The sequence below is a fragment of the Peromyscus leucopus genome, chromosome 1, assembly GCF_004664715.2.
Source record: "Peromyscus leucopus breed LL Stock chromosome 1, UCI_PerLeu_2.1, whole genome shotgun sequence".
Taxonomy (NCBI): Eukaryota; Metazoa; Chordata; class Mammalia; order Rodentia; family Cricetidae; genus Peromyscus; species Peromyscus leucopus.
Window position 1 is genome coordinate 118,874,682 of NC_051063.1, and position 19,204 is coordinate 118,893,885.

A 19,204-nucleotide genomic window follows, 5' to 3' on the forward strand; every position below is an offset into this window, starting at 1 on the left:
CTTCATGTCCAATTACATAGATCTAATCATAAGGGATATGGAGCAGAAGAATTATCATAAATGAAATTATTATCTTTTAGTTATCCCCTGGAATTAGGGACTCATACACAGAGCCACAGGCCAGAGAGTGATTATGAAACCCACAGAGACAAACAGTGTAATAAAAAAAATTACTTTTTGAAAAGTACTTCACTCCTTGCAGTAACTTGAATAATAAAAAGAGTCACATGGATGGGTTCATGCATAATTGATACACGGGCTTCTCCATGACACTTCATGCTGCACTTTGCTCAGGCTCTCTTCTCAGCTACATTACAAAGATGTTGTCTTTGATCTTTGTCTTCCTGGTCCTGAAGCCTGCCTTAATTCTCTGCAGTTTGACTGACCCTGTGTGCTTTTTCAGAGTAAAAGACAAGGAAAACCCAGAAGGAGATAAAGACATTGATTGTTCCTTTTTCATTTATACAGAACATGGAAACATGAAAAATGATTATTTCAGTGGGAATCTTGATAAGCAGTAAGTGGCTCTTTCACAAAGTAATTTTTGTTTATCATGGTAGATGATACATTCTAGGGCTGCGGATAGTTAGACCATTATTCTGTGTGTCGTCTTTCTGTCTTGTCCTCCCTCTTTTAGGACATTAACCAAATTTCTTTCATATTTAATGAAAGTTATTGTCCTGTTTCTTATGGTATAGGGGTTAACTTTTTTGTATTTCTCTCTCCTTCTCTCTCTCTCTCTCTCTCTCTCTCTCTCTCTCTCTCTATATATATATATATATATATATATATATATATATATATATATATATATATATATATATATCTGGTTTTTTTGAGACAGGGTTTCTCTTTGTAGCTTTGGATCTGTCCTGGAACCTGGAACTCATTCTGTAGCCCAGGCTGGCCTCCAACTCACAGATATCAGACTGCCTCTGCCCCCGAGTGCTGGGATTAAAGGCGTGTGCCACCACCACCCTGCTAACTTTTTTGTATTTCTCAAGTCACAGATTCTAGACAGGAAGCTGAATGAATGATCCATGCTATCAACTTTGCTTTTAGAGAAAATCCATTAATATGAAAATTCCCAATTGGTGTCATGTGATGTTCCTAAAAAAACATAGAACTAAACACTGCTCTTAGTTTATTTCATAGAGGCTACAATAAAGTGGTCTTTCTTTTGCCTGCTACAGTTTGTGTGTGTGTGTGTGTGTGTGTGTATGTGTGTGTGTGTTTTCATGAGCACAAAATGCCAAATTCCTATACAGTGGACCTTGGTATATTTGCCCTGACTTTTAGTTAAATATATTAAAAAGGTGGGGAGATATTATTCAAATAACATATTTGTCATAATTTTACAGCTGTTGTGTTCTTTGATTCCTGCTGCTGAAATCAGGTGTGGAAAAACCATATCTATTCCCTATTATAGTTTTATGCCACCTTTTCCTCTACAGTCGGTTACATATGCACATTCATCATTTTTGTTGAATAAACAATGTCAGAACTTCTTTCAAAGTTCTAGGTTAGAACCACATGAATCATTCCATTAGAGTGCCCCAGTAGTCAGTTTGTTCATCGCTAGAATAGATGGTACCGCTTCAAGCAATGATTTACTATTTTACTTTAGATGTGCTAGAATATAATGTGTTGTCTGTGGTACCTGCTAACAGTTGAGAGAGAAGTACTAAGGTAATAAATTCATCCAAATTTCTCAGGGATGAAGCCCATTTATTGATTACAAATTGCATATTTCATTTTGCTGAATATGCTTTCATTTATTAATTTTATTCCACATTTGAATCTCTTTCTCCCCATTCCCTAATTATATAAAATAAATTTGTTTATTGCAAGAATGAGTACACTACACAATAATTGTTTTATATTTTTGACCATAATTTTCCTTCATCAATGAGGTTACTGATTGATATTTCAGCTGACAGAATTGGTACAATGTCTCTTGGAGTTTGATAGGGAAGCTATCAAAAATAACATTCTAAATTTGGGTAAAAACACATCTCTAGGTGTGGCATTGTATATGTTTGAGAATTATCACAGTTTTTAGTTTTAGATAAAGGTTATGTTCAGTTTTTGATATCATATCTTAGTATGAAATTCTACACAGAGAAGAAAGTTTGTGGCTGTATTACAAAATAGAAAAATTTCAGAAGAATTTAAAAACCATAGAAGAAGTAAAACAAAGTGTTTTACTATGTGTTGATCATTCATCTGTTTATCAAAAATATCCTTAGGTTTCAAGGAGAATTTAGAGCAATGAGCAAGTGATCATATAATAGTTATAAAATAATTTTCATGGTAATACGGAATATGGAGAAGATGACCCAGACATCCAAATGATCAGATACAAATGAGGAAAAATGAGGCAATTTGAGTAGAATTTGAACTAAAAAATGTTCACCAATACCTATATCATGTCTTCCATAAACCTATGATTGTCTCCACATTGCAGGCAGGCTGTGCCTTGAAAGTCATGGACAGGATGTTTTTAATTCATTTCACTCACTCAAATTTCACCAGCTAATGAATTAATATGCCTCAGTGATGTGACCTCCTATTTTAAGATGATGGGGAATTTTATGTCTGAAATTCTGGAACTTGAAATTGCATAATCATTCTACATCTATGCTTATATATTTACATGACACAAGATGAGCATGGTCCAGAGAAATGTTTTAATTTCTCTTAATTTATGATGATTAATGAAGAAAATGGCAAGGCAAATGTCTTCTTCCTAGATTCCTTTGTCTGGATTTTTACTAATACAAAGTAATTGATTAGTATAGAAACTTTCTCATGGAGGCATAAATGCCTCACTTCTTAAACAATGGTTCTGACCATATCCTGAATTTTCTTCATATACTTATATCCTTATTACAGACAAGATATTTTGTATCTTAATAGCTATTAAGTCTTATTTATTATATAGCAAACATGTTTCCAGATTAATGTATGTTTCTCTTTCTGTATTGTGATTAAACAGCAGTTTTTCTTTTATGGCTATTCGATATGATTTTCTAAGCATTGTTTACATGGTTCTACCATGATTAGAAACAAAGATATCACATTTGTAAAGCAAATGAATTTACAGAAGTAAAATATGTGATTATTTATGCACCTACATGGTTTATTATCTGAATAAATAAATATATAATTTAGACCATTGTGAATAAAATATGAAATTCTGAAACATGGCCAGGATGAATGAGATTCAGCAAAACTAAACACATATTCATCATCTCAAATAAGACTCTTCTGTGGAACTATAAATTGGTATTACAAAGAGACATTCTGCCTATGTATCTATTAGTAAAATCTTTAAGGTTATTGTTTAGCTCTATGTGAATAGCATGGATAAGGAAAGCAGCACACGAATTTTAATGGAAATTACAATATCATACATATTTTGTCACACTATTACTACTAATGTCCTATACCATCACAGTGAACATAGAGGAGAAGTGGTAGTCCAGTGATTTGTTTTCATGTGCTTTGTAGAACATCTGGAACTTACTTTGTGGCGTTAGAAAATTTAATATAAATTTATTGTATATGTATACACTTTAATGTAGAAAATGAATAGTATGTTCCATTAATTCGCTAAATTCTATGGATCATCATAGCTGTCATCAGATGTAATTTGTCAGTAGTATTGTTTGTTTATACAGTTCCTGGTCATTTTACAACACTTATTTGAATGAGCATTTAGATGTGTCATTTAACAAGCAAAATTTCAAATACTCCAATTCCTCTGTTGACATTCATAATGAGAATTTATGACTGAGAAAAGGATTCTTCTTGTGGTATCTATTATTCTTTATAAGCTGGAATTTGATTGACATAAGAGAGGAAAGTAAGGTTATTATATGTATATATTCTGTATATTTCTAAAGTTGTTGGAGACTAAATGTGAGGGATACACAAATGCTTGAACTGTATATCATGATCTTCATGTTAGCATTGTTTGTATATAACAGGAAACTAACTCCCTCCACTGGAGTTAGGATCACAATTTTGCCTATAATTTTCTACTATTTGTCCAAACCATGCTGAAAATGTTCTAGTCATACATATTTCCCATATGGATGTATAGTGATGAGAGGTAACCAAAGCAATCAATCAATCTCCATTCAGATTGAGTTCAATCTCCAAAACTGTGAGCTTTCCTGAACAATGCAGGAAGGATTCACTTATTTTCTCACATAACTACACCAACTGTGTTACATATCTAAAATTTATTACTAAGTTGAGGGTTGAATGAAATGTGTTATGATCATATTTCCAACCTTCCAACAACTTCCTAAGATCCATGCCACTTTCTCCAACCACCCTACTTTGTCTCACTTCTTTTAATGCATCACAGGTCTAAAATGTACCGTCCAATTTCTCTTGAAAAAATGGCTTCCACTGGAAAATGTTTAACCATCAAAGTGCGATAAACTTTAAAAAAAATTAAAAACTGGCCTCCATCTTTCAGTTATTTATCAATTGCCAATATTGTTTTAGTTTCTAGTCATCTGTGTGAAGAAAACATTGGAGTAAGTTTCTTTCTTTTTTCTAAATATAGTGATATTTTACAGAATGGTAGGGGGCTTGTGACTCATTAGAACATTTAAGTTATAAAGTTCACAATGCCACTTCACTTTCATAGATAGTGTCCTGCATCCCAGAGGAAAACCTTATCTGATAAACTCCAGGATTTTTAAGGTTAAAAAGAAAAATAACAACTGATAAGTAGAGGCATCCCAAGCAGATGAAAAAATGTAGCATCATTGATGATGGCACAAGGTAGCAATGGATACTTTTTGAAATAAAGCAATAAACCTTTGAAGATTTTATATAGAAAACTCTCAATATAAAATTATTAAATAATAAAATTGTTAATTTAAATTGACCTATGATTCCAAAGGGGAAAAACACAAATCTAAAATAGGTAATTTGTTTAAGCCTTTTGTTTTTGTTTCTGTTACGATACATTTTATAGTCTACTTGTTTAAAAGAATGAGTGAAATGAAGTACAGATGTGTGCATCCATCCCCACAGTCATGTTCAAAATATATAGAACATTTCACAAGGAATTATGAATAATGTACTGCTCAGCTGTCAACATTTTTCCCCTTATTTCTACATATTCCTGAATCTACATTCTATCCTATAAAGTTCCAGTTGGGCTTTTCACATGAATGAGATAATCTGCTTTTTTAACCTAATATGATATTTTCCCAGGGCTATCTACATTACAACACGGATCAAACTTATATCCCCTGTATTTTTTATTGAAAAATCATTTTCATGCATTATATTCTGATTATAGGTTTCACACCCCCAACTCCTCTGAGATCCTCTGCACTGCCCCTCCTCTCTGAAACCATACCCTTTCTTTCTCTTGATGGAAAACAAAGAATCTTCTAAATAAGAGTTAGAAAATAAGATGAAACATATAACAAATCAAATGGGTAACACAATCATCAAACAGAAGAAATAAAAAGAATGAGATACACAAATAGATAATAAGAGACACACATTCTTACGTACAGGAATCCCATAAAAACACAAAACTGGAAGACATAATACAAATCCAAAGGATCTTAAGGATAAATAATTTTAAAGTCATGAAAAATATATTATTATACAATGAAGTCGCACAGATACCATTGAGTTTATATTCGTTTGGCCATTTACTGCCCTTTGGGCCAGCCCCAAATGGTGGTTTGTGTCCCCAGGGACACTCTTTTCAAGAGAACTAAATTTCTGTTTGCAAGTAGATATTGATAGGAGATACTTTCTGAATTTAGGATAGTTTTTCCACTGAGCAATGGACTCCATCTGACACTGATGTGAGCAGGTCTTGTGTATGCCGCCTAAGCTTCTGTGAGGTCATGTGCATTAGTCCTGAGCATAGTATACCATATTTATTTTGTGTTCTCAATCCACTCTAGCTCTTACAAATCTTTCCACCTCTTCTGCCATGGAGTTTCTTCAGCTCTGTGGGATGTGTTGGTGCATTTGTTGGAGACATCACATGTAAAAGTTGTGCAAGGTCTCTCATTCTATGTACACTGTACAGCCGTGGATCTTGGTATATATATCTATATACTCTGGAGGAAGAAACTTTTCTGACAATGTCTGAGTAAGGAACACGTCAATCACCATGTTTGAATGAAATTAGCATTCATTTTATGTCCTTTACCAGAGCAATGGTCTTTGGTTTTTCCCCCTAGGTCCCTGTCCTATCTTTTGTGAGGTTCTTAGCCAGCATTGCAGTGTCAGACATATATTTGATCCCTTGGAATGGACCTAAACCAAGTCATTTATTATTTGGTTACTCCCATCAGCTTCATGCCACTGTTTCACTAGCACATCTTGCAGGCAGTCACCATTGTAGATGTTTAGGTTTGTGTTTACCTTTCTTGTTTTTCAGAGAACTTTGAGTACTATGAGCAGTAGTTAGCAGACATAAACACTCTAGGAAGGCAACAACAACTTGATTTCTTCATTTTTACTCAGTTGTGTAGGTGTCATCTTCAGCCATAGGGCCTTATCCCCAGTTTAAAAAGAGGAGCCTATAGCCTTGGTAGCAGCCTGTGCTATTGGAAAGTCCTTTTGGGGCTGATTGGCTAACTATTCAATAAAATGTAACCCATTCTTGGTGCTATAAGCTCCCTGTGTTTATAAGTCCTGTCTGTATATTTGCTGCTTGATCTCAACTGGTATTTCTCAGTTTCATTCAGGTTGCCTTCATAAATGCATGTTAGGAATGTTACACTATTTTAGATTTCCATCCTATGAACACAGGCAAAAAATATCTCTATAGTAGGAAGCAGAGTCTTTTGGGTGTATGAACAAGAGTGGAATGCTAAAAATTTATGTCAACTAGACACAAGCTAAAGTCATCTAAGATGAGGTACACTCAGTTAAGATAGTATCTCCATGATATTGGTTGTGGGCATGTCTGTGGAACATTTTCTTAATTAGGGATTGTTGTGGGAGGGCCCAGCCCATTGTGAGTTGTGCCATCTCTGGACTCGTAGTCCTGGGTCTATAAGAAAGCAGGCTGAACAAACCATGAGAAGAAAGCCAATAAGTAGTACCCCTCTATGGCTTCTTCAACAGCTCCTTTCTCCAGTTTCTTACACTATTGGTGTTGTGTCCTGACTTTCTTCTTTCATGAACAGGGATATGGAAGTATATGACAAATATACTCTTTCTCTATTAGTTTCCTTCTTGGTCATGGTGTTCCACTGCAGCATTAGAAACCCTGACTAAGACAGGTCAGATATCTGGATCTTGAAGTAGATCTATACCAAGATTCCTGAGGAAATACTGCATTAATCTTCATAAGGCTCTACAGGTTTGCATTCCCACAAGCAATGGGTGAGTCTTCCCATTAGTATGCATTCTTGCAGCATAAACTAGAATTTGTTTGATTGATGTTGGCCATACTGTATATAGTTGGATAAACTTTCAAAGTACATTTAATATAGGTACCCTGATAAGTAAGGATCTTTTCTCATTTTCCAGTCTGCCACTCTATCCTAATGGTGGTAGGTTTTTGGTTTGTTGTTGTTGTTATTGTTGTTGTTGTTTTGCCATACAAAAGGTTTTCAGTTTCATGAGGTCTCATTTACATATCGCCATTTTGGTACCTTTGCTATCAGTGTTCTGTTCAGAAAAAAAAAAAACTTTCATGGAAACCATGAGTACAAGACTATTCCTCAATTTTCTCTTTTAAGAGCTCTAGCATATCTGGTCTTAAACTGAGGTCTTCTATCCACTTGAATTTGAGTTTTGTGCTGGGTGATAGGTATAGATAAATTTGTGTTCTCCATGCATCCATTCAGTTTGGCTAGCACCATTTATTAAAGATGTTTAGTTTTGCACAGTGTATTTCTGGCCTCTTTATCATAAAATAGATATCCATAGGTGTGGGAGAATTCAATTTTAACAATGCATACCCATCTCCAGTGGAATGGCAAGGGCCTCGATAATGTGACTTAACTTCAAGTCTTTCTGAAAGAGATAATTGTAAGAAATAAAAGAATATGACAAAGCTAAAGAAAAAGATTCAAACACAAACATGAAGAAATTATGAGAAAAATAATCATTCAATCAATTCCATGCTAGCTTCACAGCCCATGTCATGTCTAGTTACTTGAACATGTATTTAGTCACAAAGCAATACAGAAAATATGGATCATGCTAACACAACTTGTGAATCCAGCTCCTAGAACTGCTCTAGGGTTGTAAATAGAATGCCTTCAGACTAGTGGGATTTTAAAAAACTTTTTTTTTTATCTGAGGGTCTTTAGGAATAAGTCTCTATCTATTTGAGGGAAGCAGACTCATATATAGGATATGAGGGTCATGCTCTTTATTTCTCCACAGCTTCAAATCTATCTCAAGTTGCAATTCTCTTGCTCTCTTTGTCGTACACAGCTATATACATGTTTAACTAGAGGCTTTTTGCAATAAAAAGGAAAGTTACAAAATCTGCATCTGAAGGTCATAGCAGATCCATTTACTATGACTATGCTTAGGTCGCAAATGTAAAAATATGTTTCTTTGTCCTGGAGCTAGAGAGTTTCTCTCAGGGTCCTGCCAAGCCCTGGCAGTCTGACATCAGACTTATAAAATAAACACACAGACGTTTATAGTTTTTAAACTGTTTGGCCTAATGGCTCAGGCTTCTTGTTAACTGTTCTTATATCTTAAATTAATCCATTTCTATTATTCTATAAGTTGCCACGTGGCTCATGGCATACTGGTATCTTAAGATCTTCTCATGACAGTGGCTGGCAGCATCTCTCTGACTCAGCCTTCCACTTTCCAGAATTCCCCTCTCTGCTTGTCTTGCCTATGCTTCCTCCCAGCTACTGGCCAATCAGCATTTCATTTATACAGAGCAATATCCAAAGCATTTCCCCTTTTCTTTTTGTTTCAAAAAGGAAGGTTTTAACTTTCACATAGTAAAATTACAGATAACAAAATAATTATCAAGCAAGAATTATAGTTATACTGTTTAGTCTATTAATAATGTCTAGTCTATTTCTATTTGGCAAAATTAAAGAAGACATCCTATCTATCTTATATTTGTGAGTTTAAGGTTTTATATCTAACTTATCTTTTGTCATAACTAAGGAAAATTGTAACTATCTAGCTTCAACTACATCAAAGACCTCAGAAGGATATACTATTACCTGAGAAACAGGAGAAGGATGAAAACAATTTCGGTAGTCTTGCAGGATAGACAGAGACAGCTGGCAGCCTGGCCAGTCACCTAATGTTGCTTTGTAAAGTTGAGGCCCCTCAGTCATTTTTCTCAGTGTCCTGTAGAATGTCTGGCACTTTCCTCTGTGAAGCAGGAACTTGAAGGACCATTTTGTCAAGCAAAGTTCAGTGGTCACCTTTCTATGGGTCCTGCATGTCCAGTCAACCAAGCAGTCCAGGAAAGAACAGTTTATTACCCAAATGGCTATTTTTGCCAAGGTGAAGATAAATTCCATATGGAGTGTCTTTGATGTTCATCCTTCTCTCTGAAGTAAATCGGTACTGCCAGGAGCAGACATGTCTCATTGTCTAGAAAGTCTGAATTTTTTTTTTTTTGATTTTTCGAGACAGGGTTTCTCTGTGTAGCTTTGCGCCTTTCCTGGGACTCACTTGGTAGCCCAGGCTGGCCTCGAACTCACAGAGATCCGCCTGGCTCTGCCTCCCGAGTGCTGGGATTAAAGGCGTGCGCCACCACCACCCGGCTTGAAAGTCTGAATTTTTAAAACATTTTAAATTTCATATTCTGTAAGTCTTTGAAGTATTTGAAGATTACCTATCTCTCTGAAATATATCTATGTATACCTAGAAAACTTAACTAACATGTTACAAGTTTGACTATCATAGACGACTAATTATTAATCTGTATTTCTTAATTATCCTTTACAATCTAAATGAGTTACATAAACATAATACCTCAAACATACATATATATATATATATATATATATATATATATATATATATATATACTGTATAACAAAATTAAGGTTAAACTTGTATCTATGGACTAAAATCTATACCAATGTAAAACATTTTAAACAAGTTGTTGCTCTTTAAAAGTAGGTTTGACAATCTGCCCTTTTATCCTATCGTATCTATATCCTATATATCTATATCATTATCCTCTTTGTAACCCCCAATCATAAGAAAAGGACTTGTAATTCTATATAGAAGGCTGTGAAGCCAGACCATTTTCTGTAGCCCTTCCTAATTTTGATTTTTTTTTCCACATAAAGCTGTTTCCTTTGTGACTTGGTTAATTGTTACTTGTTATTTGGGACTTAAACAATAAACAATTACTTAGCTGAAAGTTTAGTTTTATTTATATATTGAGGTTAGGAGTTTGTAAAAGTGTTAATTACCAAAGAATGTAGTAGGGAGTAAATGCTGGACTCTGTGATCAATGAGGCCTGACTAGAGAAACTAGGATATTATTTTAGTTTACTTTGTGATGAATAACCTTGGTTAGACTTCTGTAACTCTCTCTTTGTGCATATCTATGATGTTTAACTTATGGTCCATTTCCAGAAACATTCAGTCTAGTTTGAATTTGATCTGAGGCCAAAAATCAGCCAAAAGTATGTGGCTCCTCTTAGAACTGAGAAGAAATTGCTGTTTTTTAGGTCAGTCTTGCTAGTGATAAAAAAAAAAACAGGTCCTAAAAGATTTATAAACCTTGTAGAATAATAATCTTTTTATGCAGCATATCCTAATATATTTTCTGTATATTTAAATTATACAACTTAATGAGAAGCCATCTTCCTGACCATCCACAGATATATGTGCCCATAATATTGAGATGGAATCAAGAGATTACATATACACATCAGTTGAGATTACACATTACATTTTAGGTATTGGGGAGATACCATAGCTATTTATGCACAAGTGAAATTACAGACAGAAGCAACAATGTCCAGAGTCTGTGGCCCTTTAAGCTGCGTCTGAAGAGGTTCTGCCATCAGAGAATTATTGATCTGGTGAGATGACACCTGAACTATGAATTGCCATCTGCTGTATATACTTGAGCTTCTAGTAAAACCATTGATACCAGCAGCTCTCAGAATGAGGCAATATCTAAAATACTCATAAACAACAAACACACTGAAATGAGATGTTAATGTTAAATAAGATCAAACTCTATATAAATGTATCAACACATTTACATTCTATCAAAATAACTCAATGAAAGAGAGACGCTAAAGTAAGTGTATTACACAGGACATAACAGGACAAGTCTAAAACAACTCTATGCAAGACCTGTTCTGTAATACAAAGCTGAGTATAGAGGTTGAAAGGCATCAGAACAGGCTAAGGGTCCACATAAAGAGAAGGTAATTCATTCCTCACTGGAAGCAGGTATAGTTATATACAGTCTTATATCACTAAATATTGGACATCCTCAAATACAAAATGAAATTAAGAAAGAATGTGAAAGGAAAGAGGGAGTATAAGAATTATTATGCTATTTGCATTACCTATGAATCCTTCAGCCTTTTCAGAGCTCTTGACACAGGAAGTTGGTGTACCCAGTCTTCATATCCTTACCAAAAAATATCTTTGTCCAGTGATGCCTGTGTATAAAAGTATAGCATTGGAGATAGCAGATAATACCCATTTATTTTCCACATATGTTCAATGTTAGAAGTACAAGATGATGGCATGAACAGATTCAATGGTAGCCAGTACAATATTTTCTAGTCCCTGATGGCATGCATACATTTTATGATGGTTACAGAAAATAGGCTGGAACTTTAAGAAAATTCAAAGTAAAAGAATCAATCACATTGGTATGAAATCCACCCCCCCAACACACACACACCAAAAAAGCCTTGAGAATCCTAATATTCTCTCAAAGGTATCACATCCTCATACATCAAAGAAATAGTACTTATGTGACCTACTAAAGAGACAAAGACAGACAAAAAATCAGTGCAATTCTTACATTGAGTGTGATTTAAAATTGTCATGCTGGAACCTAATCTCTCATGAATAGTGTGCTCTGTTTTCAGGATGACACCAAAGAATGTCCACTTGATTTTCTCTCTTTATTTTGCCATGGAAGAAATCAATAGGAACCGTCTTATTTTACCAAACATTTCTCTGCTAGTTAACATCAAATGTAACATGATGGAGGAGAAGAATAAATATGGTCTATCTCCAAAAAGAAGTGAAAACTTTCCTAACTACTACTGCAAAAATCAGAGAAAATATTTAATTGTACTTACAGGACCCACATGGGGAGTTTCTGCAAATTTTGGACCATTCCAGTACATGTCTAGAACTCCAGAGGTGAGTTGAGGTGGGATAATTTTAATGAAATACTTTCTCCTTCAAGTTGACTTTCTGAGTACCAAAAAGTTTAAAAGGCAGAGACTGAGTTTATATCTATTCAGTTCTATCAAAAATAGAAGGTCAGATACTTTCAGCATAAAACATAACAACTTTATCACAAAAAGACAGCAGAAGTCTGAAATATTTAACCAGAAAATTTAGTGTATTTGTAGTTTTTAGACAATCACAAGAAATGAGATTTTAATAATGAGGATAAGAATTCACATTTTCTAACACCCCCAGCATTTGCTTAGTACATGTAGGTCTTAGACCAAACATTATTTATTATATCTTCTTCATTTATGCTTATGTTCTATGTCCTCTAGCTCTACTATGGTTATTTTCAACCTCTCCTGAATGTCCATGAACAATTTCCTCATCTCTACCAGATGTCTCCCAAGGACACATCTCTACCACTAGCCATGGTGTCCCTACTGGTTCACTTCAGATGGAACTGGGTGGGAGTAATCGTTTCAGATGAAGACCATGGACTTCAGTTTCTTTCTGAATTGAGAGAGGAGATGCAAAGGAACATTGTCTGTTTAGCATTTGTGAGTATTATCATCCATGGAAATTTGTCATTCCTTAAAATGGCTGAGAAGTACTTTAACCAGATCATGATGTCTTCAGCAAGAGTTGTGATTGTTTATGGAGACAAAGACTCTACTGTTCAATTGAACTTTATACTATGGAAATCTGTAACATTTAACAGAATCTGGGTCAGTATGTCACAATTTGATAGAATCACAATTAAAGGAGATTTCTTGCTTAACTCACCCCATGGAACTCTCATTTATTCACATCAGAATTCTGAGATATCTGGTTTTAAACAATTTATGCAAAGAGTGCACCCTTCAAATTACAGTAATGAAATTTCATTGGTTAGACTATGGTGGATTTATTTTAATTGTTCTTTGTCATCATCTAATTGTAAGAAACTGAAAAATTGTTCTACCACAAATTTATTAAACTGGTTGTTTAGGCACCAGTTTGGAATGTCCATGAGTGACTCAAGTTATAACTTATACAATGCTGTGTATGCTGTGGCCCACTCACTCCATGAGATGCTTCTGCAACAAGTAGACATATGGTCAGAGAATGCTGGGAAAGGACTGGAATTGGACTCATGGAAGGTATTATTCTTGCATTGAACAGCCTGTATGTCATAGATATGACTTTGTTGAAGGGAACCATAGTTTTCTAAATGTAGGCAAACTACAAACTTTTCTTCCAGATGCCTATAATTCTGAACAATTTCAGTGCATATGATGAAGATCATGTTAGTGTCATAAATTTTATTACAGATGATACTGGCACAAGTCTGCCTTTTACATTCTAAGGGAAGAAATTTTGTCCAGAATATTTCAAACACAAACATTAATCTTATGTTTTTAAAATTTGGAAGGAAAATATTTTCTTGTGAATTCTTACATGATGAGAAAATGAATTTAGTTATATGATCAAAAAGTTGCTCCTCATTGGAATAAGTAGATTTCAGTTAATACTAATAATACTGCTACTTTTTGAACTATTATGGAACACAGTTACCTAGGTTATGATCAAATAACAATATTGCCAGGAAGAAGTAGAGAATTCATCTCTGATCTATGAGCATATAATTTAGGATGCACATGTTAGAGTATCAACACCAGTGAGAAAAATCTAACTTTAAAGTGTAGTGAACTTTAGGTTTGTATGTAATTTCTTTTATTTACTACTGAGTACTTCTAATAAAGTTATATTTTAGGAGAGGCAAATGAAAATTACCAGCATTATAAAATTCATATTTTCTGTCCTACTGTATAGGTATAGTTAAAACTAAAATAACAAATGTGTTTTAGATATTTTCTTATTTGAAGAACATACAATTTGTTAATACTCCTGGAGATCTGGTGAATATGAACCAAAAGACAAAACAGGATACAGAGTATGACATTTTCTATATCACAGATTTTAACCACTTTGGACTTAAAGTGAAAATAGGAAAGTTTTCTGGACATTTTCCAAGCAATCAACAATTGTACATATCTGATGAAATGATAGAGTGGGCCACAGATTTAAGACAGGTAATTTGGTCTTAACTCAAATGATTTGCATGTAGCACAAATATTCTAAAACAGCATGCTTCATCTTTGGGATAAAAGGTTTTGACATTTATTCATTTATTGACTCACTTCCACCCTCTATATTCTCTCTCTCTCTCTCTCTCTCTCTCTCTCTCTCTCTCTCTCTCTCTCTCTCTCTTTCTCTATCTATCTATCTATCTATCTCAATCTCTCTCCCTCTCTCCCCTCTGTGGGCTTCACAATACTTAAATCACCATACATTCATAATATTTGTCATAAAAACCAATGGATTTTTACTTTGTAACATATGTGTTTAAAAAGAGAATTTTCAGTGCTTCCATGTTGTGAATCACTGCAGCTTTTGCAACTCTCATTAAACCGTGTCTAAAATTTATCTGATTTTCCTCAGATTCCACCTTCTGTATGCAGTAGACCCTGCAGTCTAGGACACAGAAAATCCCCTCAGAAAGGGAAGGCTGTCTGTTGTTTTGATTGTAATCCATGTCCAGACAATAAAATTTCCAACATGACAAGTAAGGAAATTATATCAACAGATTTCTTATATTATCTCATATTTACATAGTTCTCAAACAGTCCTTTGGGAAAATGGAAGAGATGAATCTCACTAAGAAGTTGAAAGTATAAGTATCACTGCTATTTGAAATAATATACTCTGTCTTTTAAACTGCATTTTTGTGTCATTATTCTAGAAATCATGAATGTAATATTTTCTCCTGCACATTACTTTAGAGCACTAACGGTTACTATGGCAACTCATCTTCATCCTAATAGTCAGCATTTTGTAATAAGTTGTATCTATCTTTCACTTGATTTTATCCTTATACAGTGTACATACATATGTTCCTAGTTCGCCCTTCCCAGTTTTTCTGAGGAGGAGTAGATGTTCAGTAGCATTGTACCATGTTTTAGAAACACTCTTATTTGTACTGTGTGCAAATGTAGATCATGCTATGTAGAAATGTAGAATATATTAATATAGAAACATTATCATTGGTAGCTTGTATTTTCAGTTTTACTGTATTTCATAGGTGAGTTTGGATGCCATAATATTGAACTCTGAATTAAATAGTTTATTATAATATTCATAACAAGTAAATCAAAGAGACTTTTTTTTTTGGTTTTTCAAGACAGGGTTTCTCTGCATAGCTTTGTGCCTTTCCTGGAGCTCACTTGGTAGCCCAGACTGGCCTCGAACTCACAGAGATTCGCTTGGCCCTGCCTCCCGAGTGCTGGGATTAAAGGCGTGCACCACCACCGCCCGGCAGAGACTTTTTTAATTAAAGAGGGCGATTAATCCAATTTGAGGTACAGAAACTGAAAACATCAATTTGGTAGTGTATGAGATAACAGAAAGGTAGAATTAATAAGTGTAGTAGTGATAAGAAATAGCTAAATAGTTAACTGACAGTTTCACTTAGAGCCAGAACATCATGTAAATGATTCTACATGAGTTAAACTTGAGGATTATAAAAAAATTATAGTGCAGGATTTTAAAAATTACACTAAAATAATAAACATATTTGAATACAAAACCCAGTGTATAATGTGAGAAAGTAAACTACTTGAATAGAATAATGCACAAAAAGAAAATAAAAATTATTTAGTTCAAGTGATACACACACACATACATATATATGTATATATACATATATATATATATATATATATATACATATATATATATATATATATATTCCAAATTAACTGATCAAATATTGACTTTTGTGTTGGTTAACTACAAAGATTCTATACTCGATTTTTTAATTCCCCTTCACTTACTTAAAAAAGCATGAGAGGAGTGGACAAAGGGGAAACTATGGTAAGGGTGTATTGTACAGGAGAAGAATATATTTTCCATACAATGAAATAAATAGGATACTTTATAATTAATTTTAAAAGAATATTAAAAATTAAAGCATTATAATGCTCCTAATAAATAGTTTAGATGACACTCCTTAGCAATATCAGAGAGGACTGAAAAACTGAAGCCAAATAGAAACTTTTTGATGGATAGACTCAGTGCTGAAATGGAAACATCACTTTTCAGTCTGGTCTGTTGTGTCAAAGAAAATGGAATAAAAAGAAATATGTTGAGGTATAAATCACAAATTGTCAGCATCATCTAGTACTATCTTTCAAAATCATGCCATTGAGATTTAGAATATTATCTAGATTTAGGTGTTTTCTCAATAAATACTGTAACCTTGGGAGTATTGCACGGCCAAACATCATAGAAATTTTTAAAATTTGCAGATTATGTGCACAACTAAGTTCAAACATTGAAGCCCAAAACTAAATGGGATGTTTTTGACATGTAGAGAATTTAGATGGGAATTTGTTCATGTTGTTTCTTCATTCCTTGATAGTGCTGGATATTTTTTCTGTTTCTTCTCTTTTTTATTTTTGATATCATAATACAATTATATCACTCGCCATTCCCTATCATTCCTTAAACACCTCCAATAAAGATCCCCAGAATCTCTTTCAAATCTATAGCCTCTTTTCTCATTAATTGTTGGTATGTGTATTTGTTTTATGTGTAGGAGTATGTAGATATATTTCTAAATTCAAACTCTTCAGTCTGTGCAATATTACTTGTATGTTTTCAGGGCTGACCATTTTGTTTTCCAAAAATAATTAGTTGGTGTGCTTTACTCTGGGAAAGACATTTCCTTCCGCTCTTTGATGCCTGTAACACTCTTTCTAGCATTGTGGCCTGATGGTCTTTTCCCCATTCACTTTGCCACATCTATTGTTTTTGTATTCACCTGAATTTTAAGCAATCATGTTGGTGTGACTTTATGGCTGTAGCTTGTGACATTTATAGGAGATACTGACTCACATCAAGTTCCCTGATGCCCTAGCTCTTACAGTCTTTCCATCTTCTGCATTTTTTTTCCTGAGCCATTAAGTGGCAGAGTATTATAATAGATGTACCCATTGTACTTGGTGGCACAAGTCTACATTTTAAGGGGCTGTTATTTTTCCCTAGTAGCCTCAATGATAAGAGTCCTTGATAAGGGGACAAGAGTTTACTAATATGTGTGTAAGCACAAATATTTTGAACAATGTTAGGTATAATATTGTAATCATAATATCGTACATGTGGGTTCTAAGATATGGACTGAGTAGAATTTGATATCCAAAGTGCCCCATAAGGTCATTTATGTGTGGGATCTAATTTGTTGCTGATAGATTAATTATAATATGCAGTGAACTAGCTCATTATCAGTTCATGTTTTGTATATAGTACAAAAAACTATGAATAACAAATGTCTTTTTTCATGAATGATTCAATCCAAGGTTGGTTACTGTGGTTATGTGAACATTATTTAAAAGTGTATTATTGATTTTTTAAATGTTGACGGGTAAGTAAGATAAATATAAAAAATCCTTTGCATTAAGATGAAAGGCAACAGAAATAGAATTAAATCCTATGCATCAAAGATATTTAGTTTCCATATAACAAAAGATGTAAATAAAATTTAGCTATGACTTCCTAATTCATTAATGTGTCATGTTTAATGAGTACTAGGGAAAAATTAAAACTCAAATTACTTCCCTTCCTATACTAGACATGGACGATTGTGTGAAGTGTCGAGATGATCAGTACAGCAATGCAAAACGAACTCACTGCCTCAAAAAAGTTGTGACCTTTCTCGCTTATGAAGACCCCTTGGGAATGTGTCTGGTTGGCTTGGCTCTGTGTTTCTCTTCTCTTACAGCTATTGTACTAGCTATCTTTTTGAAACATCAAGATACACCCATAGTTAAGGCCAATAACCGAGTTCTCACCTATGTCCTCCTCATCTCCCTCATATTTTGTTTTCTCTGTCCCTTGCTCTATATTGGCCATCCCCATGTGGCCACCTGTATCTTGCAGCAGACAACATTTTCAGTTATTTTCACTGTGGCAGCATCTTCTGTCTTGGCTAAGACAATTACTGTGGTACTAGCATTCAAAGTCACTGTTCCAGATAGAAGAATGAGATGGTTCCTGGCATCAGGTGCACCTAACTTCATCATTCCCATCTGCACTGTATTCCAACTGATTATTTGTGGAATCTGGATGGGAACTTCTCCTCCATTTGTTGATGAGGATGTACATGCTGAACATGGCCATATTTTGATTGTCTGCAACAAAGGTTCAGTTATTGCCTTCTACTGTGTCCTGGGATATTTGGGCTCACTTTCCCTGGCAAGCTTTACTGTAGCTTTCCTGGCCAGAAATCTGCCTGACACATTCAATGAAGCCAAGTTCCTGACATTCAGCATGATGTTGTTCTGCAGTGTCTGGATTACCTTCCTTCCTGTCTACCAAAGCACCAAAGGCAAGGCTACAGTAGCTGTGGAGATTTTCTGTATCTTGGCCTCAAGTGCAGGGCTACTTTTTTGCATCTTTGCCCCAAAGTGCTACATTATTTTGTTCAAACCACAGGAAAATTCTTTTCATAAAATCACCAAAACACATTCTAAAAATGAAAATATCCATTAAATATAATAACTTATTCCCTATACAATACATGCCTACAATATCACAAGCATCCTATCTGCTAAGCAAATATGTCAAAGTAAGAAGTTTGATCTTATGGAAACATGTACAAAATAAAATGCATAATAAAATTTAAACACAAAATCTGAATTTCAGTTCTATTAAATCAAACATTATAATAAGTCATTTTTACTTGTGTAATTCTGCTTTTTGTTGTTGTTTATTATTG

At 34.2% G+C, this 19,204-nt stretch overlaps 1 protein-coding gene across 1 annotated transcript; it reads left to right on the plus strand.

The window, feature by feature from the left end:
- Window positions 1–317: 317 nt before the first annotated feature.
- On the plus strand, window positions 318–18,978 carry LOC114686437 (vomeronasal type-2 receptor 116-like). The gene is made up of 6 exons (XM_028861114.1): window positions 318–517; window positions 12,075–12,354; window positions 12,723–13,529; window positions 14,238–14,462; window positions 14,872–14,995; window positions 18,059–18,978. The coding sequence occupies exons 1-6, from the start codon at window positions 321–323 to the stop codon at window positions 18,976–18,978; spliced, it is 2,553 nt and encodes an 850-aa protein (XP_028716947.1). The 5' UTR covers window positions 318–320.
- Window positions 18,979–19,204: the final 226 nt, after the last annotated feature.